The 27,940-nt window shown below is 41.3% G+C and overlaps 1 protein-coding gene across 2 annotated transcripts; it reads left to right on the plus strand.

Annotated features, from left to right (window-relative positions):
* Positions 1-526: 526 nt before the first annotated feature.
* Positions 527-27,940, plus strand: LOC129331931 (putative lysosomal acid lipase/cholesteryl ester hydrolase). Of its 2 annotated transcripts, XM_054982625.1 has the most exons (11): positions 1,416-1,494; positions 2,850-2,903; positions 8,033-8,141; positions 12,393-12,510; positions 16,554-16,752; positions 17,086-17,195; positions 17,407-17,543; positions 20,073-20,219; positions 22,829-22,900; positions 24,546-24,617; positions 24,902-27,940. In XM_054982625.1, the coding sequence occupies exons 3-11, from the start codon at positions 8,040-8,042 to the stop codon at positions 25,133-25,135; spliced, it is 1,191 nt and encodes a 396-aa protein (XP_054838600.1). In that variant the 5' UTR covers positions 1,416-1,494; positions 2,850-2,903; positions 8,033-8,039; the 3' UTR covers positions 25,136-27,940. The 2 variants fall into 2 exon arrangements, with proteins under 2 accessions (XP_054838601.1, XP_054838600.1); XM_054982626.1 differs by lacking the exons at positions 1,416-1,494; positions 2,850-2,903 and adding an exon at positions 527-600.

Here is a 27,940-nt window from a genome sequence, read left to right on the forward strand (position 1 = left end):
TCCACTCAGGGGCCTGTCATTCCAGTCCCTGAATAGTCTATCTGCACCCTGGGACCTTCCTTCATTTTCTTTTCAACTTTTTGTTGTTGTTGCTGTAATGTGTTTCAATGGAGCCCATGCAAGTAAATGGGCAATCCTGGTTCTCGTTATTTCCAATGGGCATTCAAGCCTCTCCCATTATTTTTCATGGGCAATCCTATCATTCCTTTTAGTACATCCTCTTAGGAGACTGCACTATCGTAGCATTACTATAACTTTACCCCTGGATTTTTTCTGTGCGGAAAGGCCAATTCAGGAAGCGCGTGACTGGCAGGGCGCAGCATCCAACGACGTAGGACCGCTGCAAGTGTTCACAGAGGCACTATGCTCCAGGCTCCGTTTAACCCTTAAGTCTCCACAGTGGACTAAGGGCGGGGGAGGCGGCAACGGCCTCGCTTTCCGTGAGCTCTGATTGGACAAGGCGGATAGCCTGAGGGGCTGGGCGAGGCCTACCGTTGGTCACGCGGGACCTCCTTCTTCCGAGGCGGGGCGCGCGGGTTCAAGTAACTAGAACTTGGCCGCACTCTCGCTCTTCTGTTTCGCCGCTGCTTGGAGGACACGGTGAGTGGATCCCGTCCTTGGGCAGGCTTGGAAGCGCTGGCTTGGCAGGGACGGGAGAGGAGAGCCGCTGGTGCGCCGCCTGTACCGGGGGAGCAAGGGAAATGCTTGGCACAGAGGAGGGGGCTTCTGGTTTCTTTCGGGCCGCGGCAGCCCGCGGAGCCCTTTCTTGGCAGTTGGCCTCGTTGCACTTGGTGGGGCTCTCTTCTAGGAAGCGCGCCGGTGCTCTCTACCTGCGAGAAAGGTGTAACCCTGGACGGGGTCGGGGTGCGCCAAAATCGGGCTTTTCACCGGTGCAGCAGTGCCGAGGAAGGGAAGCTGAGCCGCCTTTGTGGGGTTTTCCTTGCATTGCCGGTTTTAGAGGCCCTTAATTCATAAGGTCGCCAGAAACTGGAAGTGACTTGACAGTACATAACGCGCCCACATACACAAAATCCGAATTGAGACGATCCTACTCGAAAGACCTAGCAAAGGGGCGAGGGGAGCTTTGCAACTTCGCTGTCCTCTGCATTGCCTGTGGGGAGGAGGAGTAGAATAACGCTGTGGAGTGGAGATGAATTAATAGCGGCAAAGAGGAAGGTACCTGGGAAGATAATCTTAGCAGTGTGTTTCCTCTCCCCTTCCTTGCCTTGCTTTTTTAGCGATTATTTTTGCTTGACAGAATTGAGAGAGGCTGCAGTCGCCCTTCTTAGCAAGGTAGTGATTTCATTACTTTTGTTTGTGGCTGTCTTTCCTGGGATCAGTTTTAACATGTTTTTTACACCGCTGAAGGAAGGACGTGCTGCTGCAGAAGTCAGAGTGTATTTCTGTTGTCTGTTCTTGCTGCTGGGGACCATGCTTTTTTGCAGGGTTCCAGTCACACGGAAGAACATAAGTACTGCACAACTAAGACACCAGGTAGATATGAAGATGTTGTGGTGGAGACCAGCAGTCCTGTTCCCCTCTGTGTGCATTTTGCCCTCTCTGTGCACCACCAGGGCCTTTTCAGTTTTTTTTTATTGGCAATTGACTATCATTATAACAGTGTATGACAGGTTCTTTGAATTCTCAGCTTTCATTTGGAAACAAATAAGTATCTAGTCCGTTTTGTTATGGAAGTATGTTTTGTATCTCTGCAGTGGAATGTACTATAGATCTTTGGTTTTTTAAAAAGAAAGTTGAGAATCCAGAGAACTTGTGATGAGTGTTATCATATTATAATCTTGAATGTCCTTTTTAAAAAAGCCAGCCTGCCAGTGGTGGGGGGAGGAAATGTCCACTGGGAAAAATAGCTGTCATGTGGACAGGTCTGGGAAACTCTGAACGTTCCCAATCAATCACATGGCAGCTGCCCAGGCTTTTTTGCAATCTTTCCCAAAACTTAGGCATAAAGTAGGTTTGGGAACGTTTGAGGGAAAACCAGGGAAGCCTCAGGAGGTACATGAATGCCTAGCAGTACTGTGTAGGAGGAGGAATAAAACCCACTTCTCATTAGCATCAAATCTGGAACAAATAATCATTGTGGAAATGGCCAATGTAGAGTATGTATGCAGTATATGAAATTTAGTGGAGATTCTAATCCATATTTGTAATTGTAATATGGAATCTCAGTGTGGTATCTATTCCTGAGTGTGTTTGGGTTGCCATCTTGTTCACCAATTCCGTCTTTCAAATTACCTTGATCTATAAACAAAGGCAGGTGATAAGGCATGTTTCCATACCTTAAGAAGATTCATGCTGAGTTTTGCTGTTAAATCTTTCTAGTCATTTGACTACCCTAGCTTATGAATCTCTGTGACTGTTGCCCAGCCCTGTGACTTATTTCTCATGGTCAGAAATTATTGAATTGTCATGTTTCATTATGTGTGCTGACTTGCTATGATTAGTTGTAATGATTTTAGAATAATGCTTCTCAGTAAGAATCTCTGGATTGTTCTTCATTAGTAGCTATGAGGCTAAAGTTGGCTATCAGTTCCTTATATGTTCCTGGATCCATATTCTCCAAGCAAACCATTAGTATTAACAATACTAAAACAATTCTGCACCCCAAAATTAGTCTTAGATCGCGCCAACTGATTCATCCCTGAAATCAGAAGGTCTGGATTCCACTTTTTTGCAAAGTGTCCTCTGTCTTGGCTGTTACTAATGAAGATATTCATGTTATTGCTGCGAGACACGATAGATTTTGCAGCCTGCTTAGCTTAGTTGGGGATACCTTTTTTAAGTCTTGTTTTTCATCTGTTCTGTTTCTTCCCCTTTCTGTTCTCTGTCAGACTCTGTGAAGGGCCACCCACAAAAAGGGAACAGGAAGATTTGCTCTAATTTAGGTAGGGAATGCTTTCTCCAGTAGTATTTATACTTCTTTTCCAAAAGCATGAGGTATGGGGGTAACATTCTTCCAAATCAGGGTGGATAAAAATCAATGATTTAAAAAAAAAAAATCAAAAAAATCAGATTTTTTTGATTTAAATCGAATTTTTTTATTTAAATCGGATTTTTTAAAATTTAAATTGGATTTTTTTTTAAATAAAATGCTTTTTGAGGAAAATATATTACCATCCAAAGGTTATTCCATCATGAAATAAAGATTAGTTTTTAATTATGTAGAATAAGGCTGTATATGTTTAATTTTTTTGGTAAATAAATTCCATTAATCCATTCACAATGTCATGCTCTTCCAGAGGTTTTTGTAAGATTATTGGGCAGTTTCTCTGCCTACAAGATATTATCACAGATGCTTGGTTTTGCAATTCTCAAAACTGAATTTGTGTCAGCTCAGCAGAGATCACATGCCTCTTCTTCACAGCAAAAATGTTATAACATGAACAGAGTTGAGAAAAAGACCTTAATCCTATTGTTCTACAAACCTATGAAGACAGAATCAACCCCTCCAGTGCTAAGTTTCAAGAAGTTCAGTGAATAGAAACAATATTTTTCTGATTGTTTGGAGTGGAATAGATCTGCACAAGAAGAAACTAAGTGTGAGGAGGGAGGGGCAAGCAGCACAAAATGAAAGTGAAACTTTTTGAGCACAATACTGCACAAGTCTTTGGATCTTTTGTGTGTATGACCTGAGGTTTATCACATTCTTTCCTTGGAGGAAAAAACCTATAATGGCAGCAGGCCGTAAAAGAGACCCAGTTTGGGAATACTTTAATGAAGTTCCTTTACCTATCGGTAAGGCAGGCATCTACTTGCATATTAAAGTTATACCAGCAAGAATTAGTCTTTATGTAGAAAACTATGATTTAAATCAAGCCTTACTGACTAGTGATTTAAATCAGTTTGATTTAAATCAAATCCACCCTGTTCCAAATAATATGAAAATTGATGTATTTCATTAAATAGAAAGCTGAACAAAGCCTTTGGAATTAAAGATCCATTTTTTATTTTGGAAAATTCTGTGAACCTAGGCAGATCATGAGAGGGAGGGCAGGAAGGGCTCCATCAGTGCTTAGTTTTCAAGGTCCCTTCTTACATGCCCAGGGTAAGGCCAATGGCCACTTTAGGTCAGGTAGCAATTTCCCCATGCCAGTTTGGTTAGGGATCCTGACAGTGTTTTGCCATCTTCTGGGCATGGAATAAGGGTCACTGGGTGTGTGTTGTGGAGGAGGTATTTGTGAATTTTCTGCATTGTGCAGGTGTTGGACTATATGACCCTAGAGGTCCTTTCCAACCCTATGATTCTATGACATAGATGGTTTCTTAATTACTGTTTGTGTTACCATCTTTTTCACATATTAAGACAAATTATAGCATGGTAAACTGATTTAATTAAAGTTCACATATTTCTAGAGCAAGTATGCTGATGGTCTTAACACCCTGCTTTTAAACAAAATTACTGATTTGCACATAGATTGTACAGACTATGCATGACCTTTTCGCAGCAAACTTTTGACTGCTTAGACTTAGTGCTTATTCAAGGTGGGGTTGCCAATCTCAGGTAGGCCTGGAGTTCTAGAATGATAACCATTCTCTCCTAATTACAGAATCAGTTTCCCTGGAGAAAATGCCTGCTTTGGAGAGAAGACTCTATGGTATTAGATCCCCACTGAGCTCCCTGTCTTCCCCAAATGCTGTCCTTCCCAAGACCTGCCCCAAATCTCCAGGAATTTCCCAAACGAGTTGCTAGCCCTATGCAAGACAATAAGAAAGATCTCTTATTTTAAAGTTGAGACTTGAGTTATTTGTTCTAAAGTAGTCCATTGAATAAAGTGGGACTCGTAGCCTAATTCTATGCAGTCTTACTTGGAACTAAGTGACTTGAACTTTCCAGAAGGAACTGCTAGCAGTTACTGGGCCAAAATAATGTGTCTCATAGGATATAAGGTAGATGTCCATACTGTTTTGTTGATAAAGACATAAATATCCATATTTTGAAAACTGACACTATTGAAGAACTTATGTAGGTGGGAGGTATAAAATAGAAGTACAGGATCATGCATATGGATTATAAATAATCCCGATGCACTGGAGTATGGGATCTTGTGAATCTTGGTGTCTGGCTCTCAGTCTAATAGTAATCCTACAATGAATTATCTAATTCTCAACATGGAGGTTTGAGCCATGAACTGACAAGATAGATCTTTCCTCAAACCTCAGAAAAGCTCCAGATTTGCAGAAAATTCTGAAATAATAATAAAACAACGCTTTATATTGTTACTGCCTTCCCCCAATAACGGAAGCAGCACCTGTAGTGTTAACAAATGAAAATCCTCTCAGTGGTCCTTGTGGGGGTTGTTAGGCAACTACAATAGTATTGCCAGCTTTTGGTTCTTGGTTTCTGTCAGTAAATGGCAGGAGAAGGGGACAGGGCCCTTTGTAGGTCTGTTTTCGGCCTTTGGGGGAGAACTTATGGGATCAGGCTTAACTATAACCGCTGGGCAGCCATGTGACTTGCATGATTCACCCTGGCTGCTTGCTACTGTTCAGTAGCAGTCATTAGGGGTGTGCAGCCCAAAAATATTTGGGTTTACCCGAAGCGGGAAAACATTTCGGAAATACCATAATTCTGAAGTGGCAAGCCACTTCGGAATTATGGTATTTTACTTGCTTCGGTATGCTCCGTAAATATTCGGAGCATACCCCTCCACACCCCCTGGGGCAACCCCTCCACCCCCACCCACTTACCTGGCCGGAGGGAGAGCGGGAGGGTCATCAGCTGGGTGGTGGTGACGGCAGCACAAGGCTGCAGTGGCCTGGAGCCAGCCAACTCCTCTGCGACTGCACTGCCTCCTGAGCCTGCAGGGCGGTGGGGAAGGCTGGAGCCGCTTCCTCCAGCCCTTCCTGCCCCTCAAATGATCGCAGCGCCGTGGTCGCCATTTGAGGGGCAGGAAGGGCCGGAGGAGGCATAGAAAGCCCTTCCTGCTCCTCAAATTGGCACCGCGGCCATTTGAGGGGCAGGAAGGGCTTCCTCCACGACTCCGCGGGCGGCAGGGCGGGGCGGCGCCACCGCTGCTGCCGACAAGGTAAGTTGGGGTGGGTGGGGCTGGGGTAATGTTTAAAGGGTCCCACTACTGCTTGCAAGCAGTGGCGGGGCCCTTTAAACTCAGCCCCGAAGCTTTCCGAAGCATTACAAATGCTTCAGAAAGCTTTGATCGGGATTTCCCTAATCTTTACGGATCGGGTCCGATTCAGGCATTTTTTCTGAATTGGATTCCCGAAGCACACATGCCTAGCAGTCATCCCACAAAAGCCAGTGTAGTGAAATGGTTAGAGTTTAAACCTAGGATCTGGGAGACTCAGGTTTGAAGCCTTGCCCTGCTGTTGAAGCACACTGGGTGACTTTGAGCCAGTCACACATTCTTAGCCTAACGTACCTCACAGGTTGTTTGTGAGGATAAAAATAGAGGAAAGGAGAATGATGTAAGATGCTTTGGTTTCCCATGGTTGCAGATGGAATGGAGGGAAGGAAGCAGGAAAAAGGGAGAGGCTGTGGGAGCTTTCAAGGAAGGGAAAGCAGAAATAGTGGGGAAGGGGAAAATGAGGCAACCCCCCCCCCCATGTTGTAATAATTGTAATGTCTGGTTTCATTGCTGCGATGATGGTGATGTGGCAAGAGAAGGGGCAAGCACTCCCCTAGCCTGCCCAGCCTGATGGGTCAGGACTCAGGAGTGAACAGTCTGTGGTGCCAGTCCCCCATGGAGCAGAGAGTGGACATGACTACATATTTTTTTGCTGTAGTTGTCTATCTTGCATAGAAAAGTAATCTTTAAGTTGCTGTATTTAGGTGGACATCATTTAGTTTTAAGAGGTTAAATGTAAACTTTTTATGGGATACCTGAACTTTTATATTCAACTGGCATCTTTCAAGCATTCATAATAATCTCAAAGTCCAAAAGGTGATGAGTTTACTATAACATATTAGGGGTCATTTTAAATTTGCATTTTACTTACAATGGAATAAATTGCCACCTATATGTAAATCGAATGGAGAAGTTGCCACCTATACGTAAATCCAAGGTAGCCCAAATTTACCATGCTGTTGTAATAGACCTGCATACTTCTTGGTAATCTTTAACAGGAAAAAATTGCTTTAAAAACAATATTTTATTGAAAGAACTTTTCCTGTTTGAAGCATTTTGAACTTTAAAGACGATTGCATTTCCAAAATAGCAATTAAAACTCCTAGCTAATTGACCAACTTTAACCTAGATTTGAATAGCACAATATCCGTCTAAATTAAATTGACCCTTACAGTGCACTGTTGGTGTTGCAAATTAAACCTGTAGCCCTTGAGGGGGGGATGAAAGCCTTAATCTCTTGACTTATGACTGTACTATTAATGTATATCTGCCAGTGTTTGTAGCTATCTGGGGCAAATTCCAGTCCATTTATTTTCCTTGAAATTTGCTGCTGCTGTTAAAGCCTTTCCTCCTCTGCATCCAGCATCCTCTTTACATTGTCTCATTCCAGTCCAACAGCTTTATATAGCAGTGTCCTCAAACAGGGATTCAAGCATAATTAATAAAGTGACTTCCACAGGACCTTCCATGTTACAGTGAACACCATTAAGGCTACTTCACACATGACATTTTCCCTGCGCATCAAAGATGTAGAGTTCTGCATTGGCCCATCATAAAATCCCAAAATAAAATCCCAAGCACTCTTGTCCCACCTGAACTCCCCACCAGGCTGGGAAAATCAGACCATGATCAACCTGCCTGCTCTCTAACTGAAGTTTCCTGCTGAGAGGCCATGGATCCTTGGCTAGAAAGAGCAAGGAAGAGTAATCAGTGCTTTCCAAGAGGCATGCATTTACAACTGTGTACTGTGCTCTCTTTAAAGAAGGTCCCTGTACATTTAAGGTGCCTTATCTGCTGTTGTCTCTGAGGGACAAATTGTTGTTTTAACTGAACCTTCTCAGTGCTTTTGTTTGTTGACATTATGGTAAATTATTAATCTGTTTTTTTCAAGGAAGCAATCTTGTGTTTCTTCTGATTTTGTTTTTATGCAGGCCAAAGATGTGGCTTTTCATAATTGTGATAAGCTTGTCTCAAGGACTTATAAGCGCAGATACATTTGGGCAAAGAAGAAATGTTGATCCAGAAACAGCTATGAATATTGTAAGTCACGAATCATATAATGTTTATATTCTCTTTTACATAAGGCACCTTCAACCACTATTATTGTTGCATAATGCTCTACTGACTGTTTGGTGTGCAGATTGCCACATCAGGAGTGTGGAAACATTCTTGGTTTGCCTCCCACTGTCACACACTGTTTATGCCTTTTTGTGGCCATTGTTTGCTCCGCTTGCTGCTCCAAGAGGGAAAGGCAGGAAGAATGCATCCCTGTTGTCCAGGCAACTGAGGTGATGCTTTCTACCTTGTCAGCTGTGTTGAGAGTTTCATTACCTACCTGTGGAAACCAGCAAGACTTTTCTCCCTGATGCATTGCTAGTTGTATTGGGTTTCTGCATAAATGACCGGGGCAGAATGTGGATGGGATTGCAGGTGCCTATTCTGCTGGGCATCCTATTGGTAGTAAGGCAGTACTGATTAATCGATTCAGATGCACATGTCCTTCAATTTTGCTGCATTACTTTCCATGGAGTGAGCATCCAGGTCTGGAAGCTGCCCATCTTGCATTATGTTGCTGTCAGTTGGGTGTGTGTTTAGATGTGCATCTACATTCTAATAAGTTAGTTATGTCAGAATCATAGCAGAAGAGCATCAGCCCAGCTGCATCTGTAATGATGATGCATTCCCCCCCTTGGTGCTCCCTTGTAGATGGACAAGGATTGTGAACATTTCCAAAAGGAGGCAGGGAGTGCTAGGTGGAGACAGCATTAGCAGAATGCCCTCCTTGGGAAGTTCTGTGTCTGTGTAGTAACTGAAGTTGATATTGGAGGGAAATGCTGCCCTTCTCTTTTTTAAAATTGTACCTACTACATTTGTTTCCTGTGCTTTTTGTTTTTAAATGCCACATGTCAGATAAAAAGCATTGTAGCTGTCTGAGCCTGCGTTATTGGACCCCTTCTGTAGAGTTTTGCTCATGTGAAATTTCTTCTAAAAAGAAATCTTTATAGGAGCACCTCATACTTTAGGTTGCATATATGGGCTGAGAATGTGAAAATTGTGTGTGTGTGGCTCTATCTGCTGCAGTTTCCTGTTTCTAGCTGTAACTTGCTCTATATGCCCAGGAGCAGAGAAATGGTCTTATGATTTAACAAACTTCCTGAATAATTAAATATGGACACTAATAAAATGGAAACTGTCCTTATCCACAGATATGTAAGTTCAGAATGTAAATCATGTCCTTATGGGAAGTTGTAAAGTATCTGAATGCAAATTGTAAGTTGAAATCCATACAGGTAGATTTTTCACTGCATGTATAACCTGTGTCAATAAACATACACAGTGAACTGCAAAGAATTTCCAGCATGTGTACATGTACTTTATTGGATTACTAAATATGTACAAGCATCTACCAGGAACTATTTTCTCTGTAGGAAACCTGTAATGTGCAAAGTATATTTTGTCCTCTTTCCCTTCTTATTTTTTGAATCTTGCAAAACACTCTTGTGACCTACTTCACTATTCCTTTAATAAACTGCCTATTGTGATTTGTACCACTGTTTTTTAACTAGAGCATATGGTCCCCTAGACAGTAAGCTACAAATCAGAAGGGTATTCAGAATTTTGGGAGTTACTTGGGGGGCATTTGGGATTTTAAGCAGCCCTTCGCACTTGCAATAGTTTCTGACACCAGTAAAGCAGTATTATACTTTTTAAGCCCTCCAAAGGATTAAATGAAACATCTAGATCTCCTTGATAGGTCCTTAAAATGGCATTCAGCAAACTGGAATGTCCGTTTCCCCTCAACTGTGAACAAAACTACTCCTCCATCCATGTGATTGTGTGTGATGAGCTGTAATAGCAAGAAAGCCATAGGAGAAACATTCTCCAAAAAGTTCCAGTTGGACACAAATAAAAATTTTCACTTTTTGGGTAACTTTTTTGGGGATACTCAGCAATAATGTTATACGATATTATGCTATATTGTATACCATATTCGCTCCAAAACAAGATGATGTGTACTTTTAGGGGGCTTTAAAAGGCCCCCTGTCTCCAACTCGCATACAAATTTACTAGTATTCAAAGCTGATCCCGTTCTATTACTGGTGGGCTCTGCTGGCACAGGGCTGGCTTCAGAGAAAGGCAAGATGGTTTGCCTTCCATTAGCTGAGTACCACAGGCTGGAAGTGCTGCCAGATGGGGATGAGACTAGAAGCAGCTTGTGTGATCCTCTTGCTCCACTTGCTGCATGCGTGGAGAAGCCTTCCCTGGACTTGTTGGGTGGAAAGAAGTAGAAAGCTGACCTGTGCTGTGCTGGGGCAAGGGAAGTGCCCTTGTGGGATACAGGCCCAGAGGGAAGAAGTGAGGGGAAGAGCAAAATGGCTCTGCCTTGTACCCAAAGGGGTTGAGAAAACAAAAGACAGGAAAAGTATGATTCAGTATATAAATAAAACCAATTCAGTTATGTGCACAAAACATAACATCAATAATTTAATATGCTGGCATCTCAAAAACAACACAAGTGTGCACATATAGTAAAAAGAGTCATAGTATCAAGTAAAATCAAACGATGCCAAATGCCTTCATTAGTGGCTTGCACTATAAACTTAATTAGCACAGTCATATTTCACTCCGTGAAAAACATAACACATCACAAGAACCAGTGTGATAACCAAATTAAAAACTCAGCATATACTATGAATTCCATATAACAGAACACTAGACTTCAATTATTTCATTCACATCTGGAAATCACTGGTCCAATTAACATCAGTACATGTGTATGTCTCTTTTACCTGGTTGGTCCCAAAAAGCTGCCTGTCTGGCTCGCTGGTTTCCTTTTTTGAGTGTGTGTGTGTGTGTGTGTGTGTCAATTTAAAGTTCAGAATTGTCTGCTTTTTGTGATTGGCTTCTCTTTTGGGGTGGGGGAGGGAGTCATCTTATATTTAACGTTCTCTCCCTTTTGAATAAATATGGCGGTTGGTGGATGGCAGTGGATTCAAGGTTAACTCGTTCTGTCTTGGAGAGTTCCTCTTTATGCTGTTGGTTGTACAATCTAATCCTTCTCCTCCTTGTGCCCCAGTCAACTTATGGTTCAAAACTTCCTTGACAAAAATATCACAATCACAAGATTGGTTTTTGATACCTTTACCCCACATTTTTTTCTTCTAGTGGCCTTGTTGTCTTGATTTGATCATTGGATTCTCACGAGGTTACACTCTCACTAACCAAAAGCTTCCTTTTTAGAATACTTTCAAATGCATTAAACTGCATGTGATCGTGGAGTTTCGTGACTGGAACCCTGGCTGTGTGTTCTGGCCTTAAATTCATTCATAGGGTTTGGGCCACAACATTGAGTAATGACTCCTTGTGCCCCTCTCCCAGCAACTTTTGACTTTGTGGAGAGAGGAGATGTGATACGGGTATCTTCTTATATTTTCTACCTGTTCTAGAAACAGCGTGTTTGTGTGTGATGGGGGTATGGATTTTGAATCAGAGAAACAACCCCTTTTTCCAACCACCATGGCTGTTACTTATGCTCAAAAGACACACTGGAGGTTCTGGCTACAGAACTCCAGTTTTTTTAGTTATGCTGAATGATGTATGCAGACATTCCAGACCTTGTTGATGTTTGCCACATAATTTGAGTTTGTCTTTGATAATGTACTCTGATAAAATATAGAAGGCAGCTTCAGTAATTTTGCAGATTCAGAAAGCTGTATGCCTCAGATGCATTGGATTAAATAATGTTATTTGAAGGATATACCAGGACTCTGAAATTGACTACCACAATGGCTTTTTAGCTTGTTTACAAATAACAAACAAATGATTGTCTTGTGTAGAAAAATAGTGGTTTTGCCTTTTCTGCTGCTTTATTCTTCTTCCTAGGGCTCCACAGCAATTGAAATATCACCCCTCTTGGCTTTGTGGGAAGAGGAAAAACAAAATCTGTAAACATTCCACATTAATGATGGTTGTTGTGGGTTTTCCAGGCTGTATTGCCGTGGTCTTGGCATTGTAGTTCCTGACGTTTCGCCAGCAGCTGTGGCTGGCATCTTCAGAGGTGTAGCACCAAAAGACAGAGATCTCTCAGTGTCTTTTGGTGCTACACCTCTGAAGATGCCAGCCACGGCTGCTGGCGAAACGTCAGGAACTACAATGCCAAGACCACGGCAATACAGCCCGGAAAACCCACAACAACCATCGTTCTCCGGCCGTGAAAGCCTTCGACAATACATTCCACATTAACTTTTTAACTGTTTCAACCAAAAGCTGTCTGTGCTATTCCTTCTCCAGAGTGAAATGATTTCCTTCAGAGGATATCCCAGTGAGGAATATGAAGTAGTGACAGATGATGGCTATATCCTCAGTGTTAACAGAATACCTCATGGGAAAGGCGGCCAGTGGAACAAAAGTGAGTTGTCTTAGATACTTGTTTGAAACATTTTAATACTGGAGGAAATGAGCTTTTTAGAAAAGTGATCTATTTTGCTTTGGAGAAGCTTGGTTTATGTCAAGAGTGGCCAAGGAAAGCATATGTAAATGATATAGTAAGAAAATAAATTTTCTTTCAAAAGATCCTGATAGAGGAAAGAGAGGCTAGTGGATATTTTAATATGACTTTTTAATGTAACTAGTAGATACTGTAATCCCAGTGCTGCTCAGCCTCTGCTCTTACTTGAAAGTAATGTCACTTGATTGTCATGGTGACTTATACGTCTAATATACATCTGACATGCTCTTATGCATCTAATATTTCTGAACCCTAAAAATACATCAAATTATTTTAATTCAGAATGCTATAAACAGACATAGGGAAGTTTGATGTGGTGCGGGGGTAGAGTGAAAGAATGGAGATTTTAAGTGATTACTTGGCAGCCTTTGGTCTCATAACTTCCTTCTTCTGAGGGAATTGCTTCATGCTGACTTCGGTCATAGTTCTGTTCTTTCTTTGTATTGCCTTCCTGCTTGACACAAGTCAGTCAAATGCATGTGATTTTTTTTTCAGGAATCATTTGCCACATTTAGCCCATGGGCCAGACCAGATGTTAGTATCGGAACAGGTGGCAAACCTTCTTTATGTTTTTCTGAACATTTATGTATTATGTTTTGATGTGCTAACCTGTTCTGATTGGTAGCTACAGCTTTATATGGTGTCATCAAGGTAGCCGAAGACAATTTTTCCTACCTTTGCTAATTCAAGCTATAACTTGTAAACCAATTCCAAATTTTAAAGCACTATTGGAAAGCGAATGCAGTCCTCTACAAATAACCCACATTAATAATGGCTCTCTTGCCATTTTTGTGATATCAGCCATCAAAGAAAAAGTTATTTCCACTTTATGGCGTATAGTGACCTAAAGTATATTAGACCATTGCAGCAAGGTAGTATTTTCCCACAATAAATGCTCCTGCATTTGAAATTTCAACTGTTTACAACCACTGAGAAGAAATATGTAAGCCGAGTTCTACGCAAGAAGAAGCTGACAGTAGGACGTTGCTGCATGACTGCTGTCGTAGCATAGCAGTTAAGTGGTTGGGTTGCAAATCAACACTCTGCTGGCTCAAATCCCACTACTGCCATGAGCTCAGTCGGTGGCCTTGGGCATGTTCCTCTCAGCTCCTCAGCTGTATTGTGGAGAAAATAATGACACTGACTTTGTTCACTGCTCGTGAGTGGAACACTAATCTGTCTAGAAGAGCAGTATATAAGCACAGTTGTTGTTATTACATGTAGCAAAGGTCGGGACAAAATCTATTGTTTCAGAAGATTCAAACTACTGGATTTGCAACTGAATTATCATGCCCCATGCTTATTAAATGTGGAACAAAGAACAACACAAGATTTACTGACATCAGCTAACTCAGAAATTCCCTTGGACAGAATGTGTGCATTGTGTTGATTAGACTGTACCTTCATTGGCTGTGTTACTGAGTGTTTTTGCCAGTTGAGATAAGTTAACTCCCTTGAAACTACTGAGAAAAGTTAAGAACTTCCAGGAACACATTCAGTCAACTAGGGGAGAAATGACAGAGCTGTTTGAGAAGGTACAGCAATTTGTCTGTCAAATGTTTATTCCAAATAACTGTGCTACTTCTGTAGAGGAACTACACTATGTACCTGTGCTACTTCTGTACTTGAAAAGGTGGAGCCCAGCCAGCTCTCATGGTTCAAAGATTGCCTATTAAGGCATGCCTTTACAGCCAACTTCCAGGAAGGAATTTGGAGACAGTTTGCTAAGATGGCTAAATGTACCTAGCCCATAGTATTATGGATGGATGGCAGAGATGGCAAGTGTTGTCATTGACTGGATACATGAGCCACCTGCACCAATTGCAATTTTGGCGATGTTAATCGTGTGTGCGTTCCTATCAACTGCCTTTCCTATGGACTTATTTGCTATGTGTAAATTATAGACATGTAGCAACCAGAAAAAGAGATGTGGATTTTGCAATTGAACTTGAGGGTTCAGAGGATGATTTCAGTAGTGATGAGCATTAAAAATACTATGAAAATATGTTAAATGTTAGCAGCTGTGAAATAAAGTAGGATTTGAAAATAAAAACATATGCATGTTGAACATCTGCTGAACTTATAACTGAAAGAAATTTCTTTGCATTAACAACAAAGTTACCTATTATCTAATGACATTGGTTAAAAATCACAAAACACCTGGATACATGGTTGTTTGATGCTATACCTCATTGGAAAAGCAAAAAAGAAAAGTTACAAATGTCTAATATACTGTAGATGACCTTCATCAGGTAATTGCCATATGCTGTTAACCTTATAAAAATGTGGAAAAAATTGATTTTGATTCATGGCTTATATAAAAAGTGGTAATGGATAGAGTCATTATTGATATTAGTTAATAATTTTAGGGGAATTTAATAGCTTTCCAACAGTGTTTTAAAATTTGGAATTGATCAGTTGGTTCACAAGTTATAACTCAAATTAGTAAAGGTAGAAAAAATTGGCTTTGGCCATCTTCATGACACCATATAAAACCTTAAGGTACCAATTAGAATGGGTTATCACATCAAATAATGCATAGACATACATCTTTCAGAAAAACAGAAAGAAGTTATGTTTTTTTTTTGGTACTGATGTCAATTTTTGGCTCTTGGCCTATAGACTAATTTGCAGTGATTGCAAAGAGTGACATAGTCATTCACAGATTGCTGCAGGTATTAAATAGTTAAGCTTTCAGTGGGCAGAGTCTCAAACTAGCACAAAAAATTATTTTGTTTTACAAAATTTATACCCTGCCTTTCTACCCTCATCAAGGTCACCAAGGTGACTAGCAAAGATAGATGTAAAAATCACATCTAAAGAACCATTAAAACCAATAAAACATAATTAAAAGCAGAACTAAAATACATATAAAAACAAACAACAATTAAAACATAAGGAAGGATCACTGAGGGGCGTGCCAAACAAAGCAGAAAATAGTTACAGAAGGGAACATACAAATCTCCCTGGGGAGAGAGGTCCAGATTTTTGGAGCCATGACCCAAGATGGCTTTTTTAATCACCACCTGCCTAATCTCAGAAAATGGTGAAGATGACCACAGTGGTTGCGCAGGTTCATAAAGCAGTAGGCATTTGTTCAGGTATGATGGTCCCAAGTCAGTTAGGGTGTTGAAGGTCGACACCAGTACCTTGAATTATGCCCAGAAAAAACTGAGAGCCCAAGTAGATGGGCGAAGACTGTCATAAGGTTCCTGTGACTCAATCTGGTCAACATTTTGGCTGCAGCATTCTATGCAAATTGAAGTTACCAAATACTTCTCAAGGGCAGTTCCATGTAGAGTAAACTTCAGATATCTGATGTAGATGTAACCAGGACGTGCACTGCAGTGGCCGTATCTTTTTTGCATAGGAAAGACTACAGCTGGCTAACCTGATGAAGCAGATAAAAGACACCCTGGCCGTAGGGGCTCCCTACTTATCCAATAGTAGGCCTGGGTCCAAGAGCACTCCCAAACTACAGAACTGTTTCTTCAAGGGGAGTGCAGCCCATTCCAGAATGGGTGAACACCTTAAGTTCTGGGTAAGCCCTTCTGGTCACTGGTAGCACTTTCATATTGTCAAGATTAAGCTTTAGTTTATTAATCCGCATCCACTCCAAAACAGCCTGCAGGGCACAAGTTCATGTTCAGAAATGTATCCGAAAAGGGAGTTTTGACTCTTGAAAGCTTGTGCCCTGGAAATCTAGTTGATCTTTAAAGTGCTACTGGATCAAAAATACATTGTAACTTCTTTACCTAGATTTCTGCAATCGCAAATAATTCATTGCAGGCTAAAAATCAGTTCTTTCTGTTAAGATGTTGGCTCTACATGCTGTGCACCCCATATTTGCAGGTGATGTGATGTGGTCAGAGTTTAGCATAAAAAGTTGTGATGGATCATGTGTTGGCAACAGAATGTGAATGATGTTAATGTTTTCCTTTCAGATCCTAAACCAGTGGTCTTTCTGCAGCATGGCTTGCTTGCAGCTGGCAGTAATTGGGTGGCAAATTTTGGCTACAACAGCCTAGGCTTTATTCTGGCCGATGCTGGGTATGATGTTTGGTTAGGAAACAGCCGAGGTAATACTTGGTCTCAAAAGCATAAATACTATTCAGTGAAGCAAGAAGAATTCTGGGAATTCAGGTACAGTGAGCTTTCAAAATATAACTGTGTTGCTGATAACTTGGTTAAGTGCTTCAGTCAAACTATTCCTTTTGCCTGTCTGTGGGTAATTGAATGCTTGTAGCAAGTATGTCATGGTGAAATCATTAGATATTATGACCTTGAACTGAGTTTGGCCAGGTATGCTGTGGCTGGAACTCAGTCAAATGGGGTAATGTTGGGAATTAAAACCCAGTATGACTGGGTGAAATAGGCTTTCTCAGTTAATGCTTTTTCTCCCCATTCACTACTAGATGGTATTATTTGGGTCCTTCCACATGTGTTTAATGTAGTCTGCTGTTACTTTCTTTACAGTTTTGATGAAATGGCTAAATATGACCTTCCAGCTTCAATAAACTTCATCCTTGACAAAACTGGACAAGAGCAAATATATTACGTTGGCCATTCACAGGGAACTACCATTGGTAGGTTACCAAGCATATTCATGCCTGTTGGCAATTCTAATAGCTACAAATTCTTTTGTGCATTTCATGCTGCATAGTTTCATGAATTCAGGTAATGATAAATGCAATGTAGTGTGCTTTATTGCTTTTGCTTGTGATAAAAAGAGGAGAAAATATTCAAGTTGGACTTCGTTGAAGACTGTTAATAACCTTTTCTCTTCTTCCCCACAAGCCTTCCTTGCGTTTTCAACAATGCCACAACTAGCTAAGAAGATTAAGATGTTCTTTGCATTGGCACCGGTAGCCACAATAAAGTTTTCGAGCAGCCCTCTGACCAAGCTAGGAAAGTTTCCTGATCTGTTGCTCAAAGTAGGTATTTTTGTCAAGAGATTTGCTTGAAGCACAGTATGTAAATAACACTGAATGTAGCTGAGTATTAGGAAATGAGTTTCTTGCTTACTCTGCACACACTTGAAGAAAGACCAAACATTTCAACAGAAGCCTGAAGTAACCACTGGTTATTAAAAGGAACATGGTTGACCATATGAGATGCTTTCCTGAGCATCTCATATCCCGTGGTTACTGAATCTGACTAGTATAAATCCTACTTTTTTACTGTGCACAGGTGGTGCTAAAGGCATGTGGGACTGTTAGATGTGAAATTTTAAAACATTATTCAGTAAAGGGCTTGAAACAGGCACATAGTAGAGGGAGCCCTTGTTCTTTCTCATTATACTCTGCTGTGTCAACTCTGCACTGTAGGACCGGGTCTTACTAAAAGTTCCTTCTTGCAGGCAAATAAGAAGTCTCCTCAGTCCACAGTTTCTTCAGTAATGGCCCCTCCAGGATGCAGTGACCTTCCTGATGTTCTGTTATTGATCTTTCAGAGACTATGCACAGTGGAGCTATTGAGATGAGCTTTTTTGGGATTTTTGATTTACTGATTCTCTGGATTTCTGCTGTACTGCTTGAATTTGAATCTGTTCATATAGTCAGGACTGATCTATGTTGTTTTTATTAACATTGTAGCATGACTGGGGTCCTTGCACAGGGTAAGGTGGGTTAAAATCCCTTAAATATTCCATTACTTATTGCCTGTGAGGATTGTGCTGCCCTGAGTCCCACATTCCCAGCTCAAGAGCAGCTCATGCATTAACTCCTGTTAAGAGTTCTGGAAAATAGATCTTTGATCGCCATTTATCTTATACAGAGTGTAGCTTTTCCCTCACAGAATAATTGGATAAAGTTGCTGTCCATTCGTAGAGCAAATAAGTGCTGTCAGCCTGTTCCTCTTAATGAGGGTAGTCATTTATAAGGAAAAAAGGAACAATCCTTGACAGATCTGACCAGAGGGCCATCTAGGCCAATATTCTGTTGCTGCAAAAAGCATCCAGAAGACTCTGAGAAGCTTACAAGATGAACATTAAGCTGACGACTTAATTCAGACTTATATCTGCAGCAATAGATAAGTAAATATTTGTGCAACAGTGTGGACAAAAGCCAGATTTCTACTTGTACGTGGCTGCTGGGTGCCGTGCTCCTTGTATGTTTGTTCCAGTATTCAGAAGGGGCTGGTGGTGATGCTGCTGTAATGATGCGTGTATTTATACTGGTAGTTCAGTGCTGATTGTATGGCTGGTCCAGTCTCTGCCATTGTAGGGTTGGACTTTGAGTGCCTAGTAGCTTGGCAGTAAATAACTATTGGAAGACCCACCTATCTCTCTGTCACCTGCATTTTTATCCTGCCCTTTCTTCAAGGTGCTCAACGCTGTGAGGCAATTTAGGCTGAAATAGTAGGACTGGTTCAGGGCCAATGACCTAGTGACCTTCATGGCTGAGTGCATATTTTAAATCCTGATATGAGTCCAACTCAAACCTCTACTCCACAAATGACAGTAAAGATTATATTTGAAAGCTTTGCTGTATTTTGCTTCTTGATTCATGATGTGAGAAATATCCCAACGAAAATGACCATGTGTATCTGAAGATATCGACTTGTACTAATATTAAAGAAAATGTTTACAAGATGATATATAGATGGTACTTAACGCTGAAGAAAATAGCAGATGGGAATAACAAAATGTCAGATAGGTGCTGGAAATGTAAAAACCATGAAGGTTCATTATATCATATGTGGTGGACCTGTGAGGTATCAAAGCAGTTCTGGGGAGATACTACAGAAGCAATGGCTGAAATTTTGCAAATCCAAATAAATAAGAACCCAGAACTACTGTTGTTAAATTTGAATTTGGAAGAGACTCCCAGGCAACATAGAACACTATTATTTTATATGACAACAGCGGCAAGAATTTTAAATGCTCAGAAGTGGAAGACAAAAGAAGTACCATCTATTGAAAATTGTATACAAAAATTGCTGTACATGGCAGAAATGGACAAAATGACAAGAAGGTTGAGAGAACAGAATCCAGAAGAATTTTTTAATGACGGGGAAATTAAAACAGTATTTGGAAAAGAAGTGGGACGTAAAGGGAGAATAACTATTAATTTTACAGAAGGGAGGAGATACTGATCTTTACAAGAAGAGAAAAGTTAGAAACATAATGCAATTGATAATTTGATGTTAGACTTTTTTAGTTTAATATACATTATTTATTCTAGTGGTATATGAAGATAGTTAAGAATAGAAAAAGAGATATAAGTAGTAGATTTAGACAGCGGGTTGGAAAACTGTTGGAAGTCTTAGATAAAGGGGGGGAGGGGAAAGGGTTGGAAAACTGTTGGAAGTCTTAGATAAAGGGGGGAGGGGAAAGGGTGGGGGAATAGGGAAAGGAGGATTTTAATTAAAAATTTGTAATATTGAAATTTTACTCACCTAATAAAAATTTTTACCAAAAAAAAGAAAATGACCATGTGTATCCATTTTTCTTTTTTTGGCAGGAAGTGTTTGGAACTAAGCAGTTTTTGCCCCAGAATTCAATTATAAGGTGGCTTGCTACTCACATTTGCGACCACATCTTACTTGATGATCTTTGCGGCAATATCTTCTTTCTATTGTGTGGTTTTAATGAAAGAAACCTAAACTTGGTAAGTTTCTTATGTGCCTAACAAATACCTCTTTACAGGGGTTACTGGAAAGAGAATATTCATCAGAATTTAGATCTGTGTGGAGTCCTTTGAAGTGAATGGAAGGTTAGAATTCATCTGCATACTTTAGTTCTGTGGAGAGAGGGCAGGACACGTGACTGAGCCATGGCACAGTACAGTTCCCCACAAAACTCTAGCACAATTCCTCGCCGGCACTTCTATCACTCTTTAAAAATGGTGAATATTCTTTTTCCTTTTTTATGCTACTTTGCTTGTAGACCTAGTTATTGATCATCATCTCCCCTTTGTGCTAAGGCAGGACGGTTATGGTGCTGATTTTTTTAAAATGGTGGCTAGATGGATGGCCATCCTGAATCTGCTCTGGATGTCCTGGTGAGAGCTTTAGAGGCCGTATCTGGATGGGTGAAGCAAAACTGGCTGAGGCTGAATCCAGCGAAGATGGAGGTCCTGTACTTGAGTCATGGGCCGTTGGACTTGGGAATCTGGCTCCTGACCTTTGATGGGGCACCAGTTGTGCCCATTCCATCGGTCAGGAGTCTCAGAGTGATGCTGGACTCTTTCCTCTCGATGGAGGGCCAGGTTGTGGCAGTTGCCCAGTCTGCGTTCTTTTGTCTTAGGCAAGTCAGGCAACTTGCGCCCTATCTGTCGACCCATGGCCTAGCTACATTGATCCACACAACAGTCACCTCCAGACTAGATTACTATAACTCAGTCTACACAGGGCTTCTCTTGGGTCTGACCTGGAAATTACAGCAGGTCCAGAATGCTGCTGCACGTGTCCTGATAGGTATACCATACAGGGCACACATTACTCCAATCTTGCAGCAGCTGCACTGGCTCCCTGTAGAGTTCCAGATCAGGTTCAAGGTCTTCGCTTTAACCTTTAAAGCCTTAAATGGACTGGGATTGACATAACTGAGGGACCATCTCTCCCCATATGTGCCCCGGAGAACACTTAGATCAGCAGGAAAACATCTACTCGTAGTCCCTGGCCCCAGGGAGGCTCATCTGGTCTCGACCTGGTGGTACACTCTGTTGGAAGATACCTGGACCCGCCATGACCTTATATCTTTTTGGCAGGCCTGTAAGACAGAGATGTTCCACCAGATGTATGGCTGAGGCTAGCCTAAAGTTTCTTTGGGAATGCTGACTGGTCTCCTGCTGCAGGGGGGCTACATAACCACTTCTCCCCTCATATGTGAAGTCACAGTGATAACACCAGTTGTACCCCCTCTCCCCCCCTTGTTCATGCTGTGTTGGGAAGAGTGGAGGAGGCTGCCATCTGGGGTTTGACTGTACATATCGATGACTCTGATTGTAATGTATTTAAATGTTTTTGTCCTATTATACTGTTGTAACTTGCCCTGAGCCTGCTTGCGGGGAGGGTGGGCTATAAATTTAGTAGTAGTGGTAGTAGTGGTAGTAGTAGTAGATCATCATCAGTCTGCTATGAAGTGCATTGAAATTTCAATAAGCCCGCAGAGAAATATATTTCTCACCTAAATCATCTTCATGAGATTTCCTTTGCCAAAACCTTAATCGTTCATCTTGATGGCATCTTCTATACTTCTTGACATGAGCTGTCTACAAAGATCTTTCTTAAATCTTTCACATGTGAAAATAATATAAAAATATTATTGATCTTAGATTTAGCTGTTCCTTCAGATTTTCAGTCATGTGACATTCTGCCAAAGCCAAAAGTGACACTATGGAGCATGTGCAAGATCAGCTTCATAAATCTTTAAAAGTTGACAAAATGTCAAGTGATTGGTCCATTCTTGCAATTTGTCTACCACTGTCTGCTATTTTAAATTGGTTGTCAATGGATAAAAGGAACAGCTGTTACACACATTCCTGCTGCAGCTTAACTGTACTAAGTCTTATCTGTGTGCCTAGTTGTTCAGATAAGATCATGCACATCCTACTTTTCTGGTGACTCAAGGCACTATGGAGGGTTTTCAGGAGTAGAGAATTTGGGGGTTCCTTAAGTGGTGGCAGCCTAGAGAAGACACCCCAAAACCTCAATTTGTTATGGGAGGGCTCTCTCATCCACTTTGTGTATTTAGAGCAGATGAGGGACGGGGCGAGATGAGGTGAGTAACTTTGAGAGGACTGTGATAGGCTCTACCATGGAATCATGGCTAAAAATTGTCATGTCTGTATCTCCCATAGGAGAAAAGTGTAGTATGTTTTCTATTCTGTTCTAAATATAAAATCATGCATTAATAACTAAATTGAAACATCCTTTTCTAAACGTATCTTGTTTTCATTTGGTTAACGTTCCACCAAGAACTGCTATTAAATGGCCAAGTTAGGGTGACCTCCCTAAAGAAACGTGGGTCATTACTACTTTCTTGCGTAAATATGAAGTAAGGTGCATTTCAATACAGATGAAAAATTATACAAACTGCTTATTTTCAGCAATCTGCATGATTTTGAAATCTAGATATTGTGTTGAAATGAGCCTGCACAACATTTGTTGTGTTCAATTAAGCCAAGTATTAAGAGGGAACAAAGTGGCTGTTGCACTATCTGATGAATAAATATCCTAGCCTTTCAGAGTAACTTTCTTTCTTTCAATGTTACAGACGCGGGTCGATGTATATTCAACACACTGTCCTGCTGGAACATCTGTTCAGAACATGCTTCATTGGGGTCAGGTAGGCATCCTTTGAAATAAACCAAACCTGTTTCAAGTTGTTCGCTCCATTGTTTTAGTATTTAGACCATGTGGCTTTGAAAAAATGGGGTTTATAGAATGAAAATAATTTCTACAATGGAAGGATAAAAGGCAACTTTCAATAATTTCTCTTCTTAGTATTGTGTGTCTTTCCCTCTATTCACAATCCAATAAATAATGAAGTGTGTAATGCCAATTAAGCAGAAATAAGGTTAACAGTTATTTTTTCCATTGTAAAATTCACATGATTATCTCAGCAGCACGTCTGTTCATTGATTAGAAATGTGACTTGTATGTAGAATGTACAATTGCTACCTTTCTGAAGTGTTTTAGAAGTACTTGAGAAGCTGATTAACGTTTGGGAAGTCTGTAGGACCACTGAGTTTTGGTAACAAAACTGAGCTAAACAATATTAAGACAAGAGAGTACCTTTTAACCCAAACAAGCCAACTCAATGAAGTTGTAGAGTAGTAATGGCACAACACAGAGAAGCAAATCTCCACAAATCTTCCTAGGCCCCTTGCAGATGATATAACGATTTGACCTTGCTTGGTCTGTGGTACTCTGGTTGTGTTCGATGAGAGGATGTTTGTTTACTTTTCAAGGCTTGACATCTGCAACTCTCAGTACACAAGGAAGCTTCCAGTCTAAAAAATAAACTGACAATAAAATAAAGCAAGAAAAACCACAACAGCTATAAAAGTTTGTTCGAAATCCATATTAGAAAAATGAATAAATACTCATGGGAAAACAGGTTCAGATTTGATCTGTTCAGGCTTTGATTCTGTAACTTATTTTTCTGTTTATTTTTAAATGGAAGCAATTCAAAGCAAATAAATCAATGGGCAAGAATAGCATGTAGGAGAAAAAATCAAGGTTGTTGCAGGGTGTGTGTGTTGTTTGAAAGATATCAAAGCAGGTGTTGAGAAGAGAAGTAACGGTGTTGGGAGAAGAGGTTAACTCTCATCTCCCTCTAAGTTTGCTAATTGAAATCATGCCCCTCGTCTCCCAGTCAATCTTCTAATAGCAGCTGAGGAAGGAAGCAGTTTTTTGAAAATCTGAAATAAATTTTCGTATGGACCAATGGCTCAGATCCAATTTCAGCAGGATTCTGTTTTGAGGCCTTTTAAAAAAATTTAGGAGCTCCAGTTGTAGGCATTCTGAGTATGTTTGCGTTTGATTCTTGATACTGCTAGAAGTATTTATTGCAGTTGGCCAAAGGCCAAATAAATCTTTCGCCTTTTACAAGTAGTAGTTAAGCCTTGAGTATGATGCAGTTAAAGCAGCTGCCTGAAGGGGAGGGGAAAGATTCGTTGGTATAGACAAAGAAATGTACAGGTCAATCCAGTACTTGTTTTTAAGTAATCCCAATTAGTGCAGTTGGGCTTGATTCCAAATAAGTGTACATAGAAGCTTCCTTCCATCCATCCATTCATTCATTCATTTATATGTGCCCAGTTTAGGTCCTTAAAACATTAACTTTCTCCCTGTTATGAAGAAATGATTAGTAGCTAGTTGTTGCATAGCCTTAATTGTCATATTATATCCAGATGCTCGTCATTCCTGCCTAAACTGCTGCTATAATATATTTGTTCAGATGCATACTAGTTTGCATTTCTTTTTAGATGTCTAAGTCTGGGAACTTCAGAGCTTTTGACTGGGGAAGCAAGGCGAAAAACATGGCTCACTATAACCAGGTAGGAATTCCTTACTGTCGTTGAGGGTTGTTTCTGATTGTGGTTTAGTTGGAACTAGTTAAATCATGTGAAATCATACTACACATACTTGTGCGCACAGTAGACCTGAATGGTGAAAAATGATGGGGATCCTTTCAGGTACCCATTTCTTTCTGTCCGAAACATGAATTGAACTCTTCCCCCCACCCCTGACATTCTTTCTTGCTATTGCATGTGTCTTTAATTAGGAAGCCTTTGCTGTGTTATAAACTACAATTATTTTGTTTCCTCACATTTCTTTTTAGTCAACGCCACCTTACTACAAAGTACAAGAAATGCATGTGCCTACAGCTCTGTGGTCCGGTGGTCATGACTGGCTTGCAGACCCAAAAGATATTGCCGTGTTACTGACTAAGATCCCAAACCTAGTTTACCACAATAATATTCCTGAATGGGAACATCTGGATTTCATCTGGGGCATCGATGCCCCACAGCGCATGTACAAAGAGATAATTCAGCTGATGCAGAAAAATCCGTAGATCTGTGGAGTGTTTGAAGCTGTAATTGTGAAATGCTTCTTCAGGGAGTCAGTGTGTGGCATGTTGTCATTTAATTCACCATGAAAAGGCATTTCTTCTTTTAAAAACACGTACAGTACTAATCTTTGTCTACATGCAGTGCAGCAGTATTGCAGGAAATGGAATTTTTGCACTCTTCATTAAGTATTTTAAACTCACACCGCCTCAGCAGATGTTTTAAAAACTATGTTGCCTCCTATCAGGGAAAATAAAATTCCTTGCCTCAAACCTCCCAAAGCAATGCATACTTGGAAAGTAAATCTGATATTTTAAAAGTATCTGTGGTTGGGAGAATATGTTTTGTTAAAGGAGGAGCAGGATTTGTAATATTAATAACATGGAAGATTTTTAAAATGGCCAGTCATCTTGTCTTCCTGTATGTATAGTGTGTCTAGTGTCAGTAGCTCCAGCAGACGTTTACACAGTGATTTCTTGACCTGACTCATAGCATGCTCCCCCCAAAAAGCCACACTTTAATATTGCAGCATGCCACTTGCAAATCCCAGGCTTTCCATAGAATTCTGAGATTTGGAGCATATAGTCCACTTATAATGAAGTATATCTTTAGGACTTGTCAGGAAAAAAGGGCTTTGAAAACTGCCTTCTTACTATGTAATCAAAATGCAAATTAAGGTCATGTGGCCTTAATGATCCAGTTCAATCTTAGTACTTTCAGGACACACCTGTATGTGGCCAGAGTGATATGTATAAGAGATGTGAAAAACAGCAATATTGAAAGAAGAAAAACGTGTGTATGATGTAACTGATGCATTTATTTTGCTTCCAATATGACATTTTTGTCGCTTATGGGATTTGCTTTTGGAAAATAAGATAATTTTCATCACTTACTATATTAGCATCTTGATTCTTAACGCATTATACTTGGAAATAGGTTCTGTTAATTCGTTTTTTTAGTTGAAATTTGCTTCCAGTTAAGAAATGCAAATAGTGAGTAGGCGTGTACACTTTGGGGTTCCGATTCGGATAAAATACCGGAATCGGACCCAATTTGTAAAGATTCAGGATTCCCGAATCAGGGCCAGAATGATGGCCCCGATTAGGAAATCCTGAATCAAAGCTTCCCCGAACCATTCGGGTTGCTTTAGGAAGCTTCAGGCCAAGTTTAAAGGGCCCTTTCCCTGCCTCTTGCAAGCGGCAGGCCCCTTTAAACTATTAGGTGGTGGGCAGATCCCCCCCACTGCCTGCCAGCTGATAGTTTAAAGGTCTCCTTTCCTGCTGCTTGCAAGCGGCAGGTCCCTTTAAACTATCAGCTGGCAGGATCCCCCCTGCCTGACAGCCGATAGTTTAAAGAGGCCTGCCGCTTGCAAGCAGCAGGGCCCTTTAAACACTCCAAACCCCGCAAGTCCCAGCCCCCCCCACTTACCTTGGTTCTACTGCTGTGGTGGTAGAGGCCGTGGTGCAGCAGCGGCGGCTCCAGCCTTCCCTGCCACCCTGTGGTACCGCGCACCAGTGGATCTGGGCTTCTCAGCCGCCCTGCGGGCAGCTGCAGGCCTAGAGGAGGTGGCGTGCTGGCAGCAGCAGCGGCTCCAGCCCTCCCTGCTGCGCTGTGGGGCGGGGCTGTGTGGTGGTGGAGGAGGTGGAAAAGGCCCTTCCTGCCCCCCTGAGGGGCAGGAAGGGCCAGAGAAGCTGGCTCCAGCCTTCCCCGCTTACTTCCGGGGCCGCTGCAGGCCTGGAGGAGGAGGCACGGTGGCGGAGGTGGCAGCTCCGGCCCTCCCTGCCACCCTACGGGGCTGCGCAGTGGTGGAGGAGGCAGAGAAGGCCCTTCCGGCCCTTCAAATGGCCACCACGGCGGAGTGGTAGAGGAGGCGGTGCGGGCCCCGCAGGAACTGGCTCTGCGCTTCCATGCCGCCCAGCTGGTCACTGCAGCAGCAGAGAAGCGGCGCAGGCCCCGCAGGAGCCAGCTCCGTGCTTCTGCGCCATCCAGCTGATCAGCTTCCCCTCTCCCTGCCTGTCCGGTAAGTGGGGTGGGGGTGGGGCAGAAGTTTGCTCCCCTTCCAGTATGCTCCTAATCTTTACGGAACATACCGAAGCAAGCTGAATACCAGAATTTTGGTAATTCTGGATTTTCCCCCCGCTTTGGGTAAACCTGAAGTGGGAAACCCGATTTTTTTGGCAGTGCACACCCCTAATAGTGAGCACATACTAGTATAGTGGTGTAAGTTGTAATTTGATAACTGCAGTCTTTCAGCCCAGCCCAAACATATCCTGGCTTTCTTCCTTAATGTCTCTAGCTCTGTGCACATCTTGTATCATTTTCTGTATCTCAAGCACGTTATGAAAAGAAATTTGAGTTTCCCCATAGTTTAAACATAGTTAAAAGTGAGGCTGTGTGGTTTGTGTGAACTTTGAAAATTTTAAGCTACTGTTCTTAAAGAAACACATCTGTTTCTCTGCACTGATGAAATGAGCTGCAAAGTTAGCTACCAAAGTTCTGTTGTTTCTTCTGTGCCTTGATTCTTGCTTTTAAGATGAAAACTGCTGCACTGAATTAACAGCTGGATATAAGATTGTCAGTGTTGTTGAGGGAGATCTCTGCATTGATTTTTTAAAAATTAACTCTTATTGTAATGTGTGTTCTATAATCAGGTCTATATTGATCTGAAAGTGGAAGATTTTAACAAATTACCATAAATATATATTTCTTTTTACTTTTGTGAGTCACATGTTTTGAATTTCTAATATAAGCCATATTGTACTATGTTGAGAAATGCAATAAGAAAATAAGAATCATGTTTAAGCACTAAA

Source organism: Eublepharis macularius, chromosome 6 (assembly GCF_028583425.1).
Source record: "Eublepharis macularius isolate TG4126 chromosome 6, MPM_Emac_v1.0, whole genome shotgun sequence".
Lineage (NCBI taxonomy): Eukaryota > Metazoa > Chordata > Lepidosauria > Squamata > Eublepharidae > Eublepharis > Eublepharis macularius.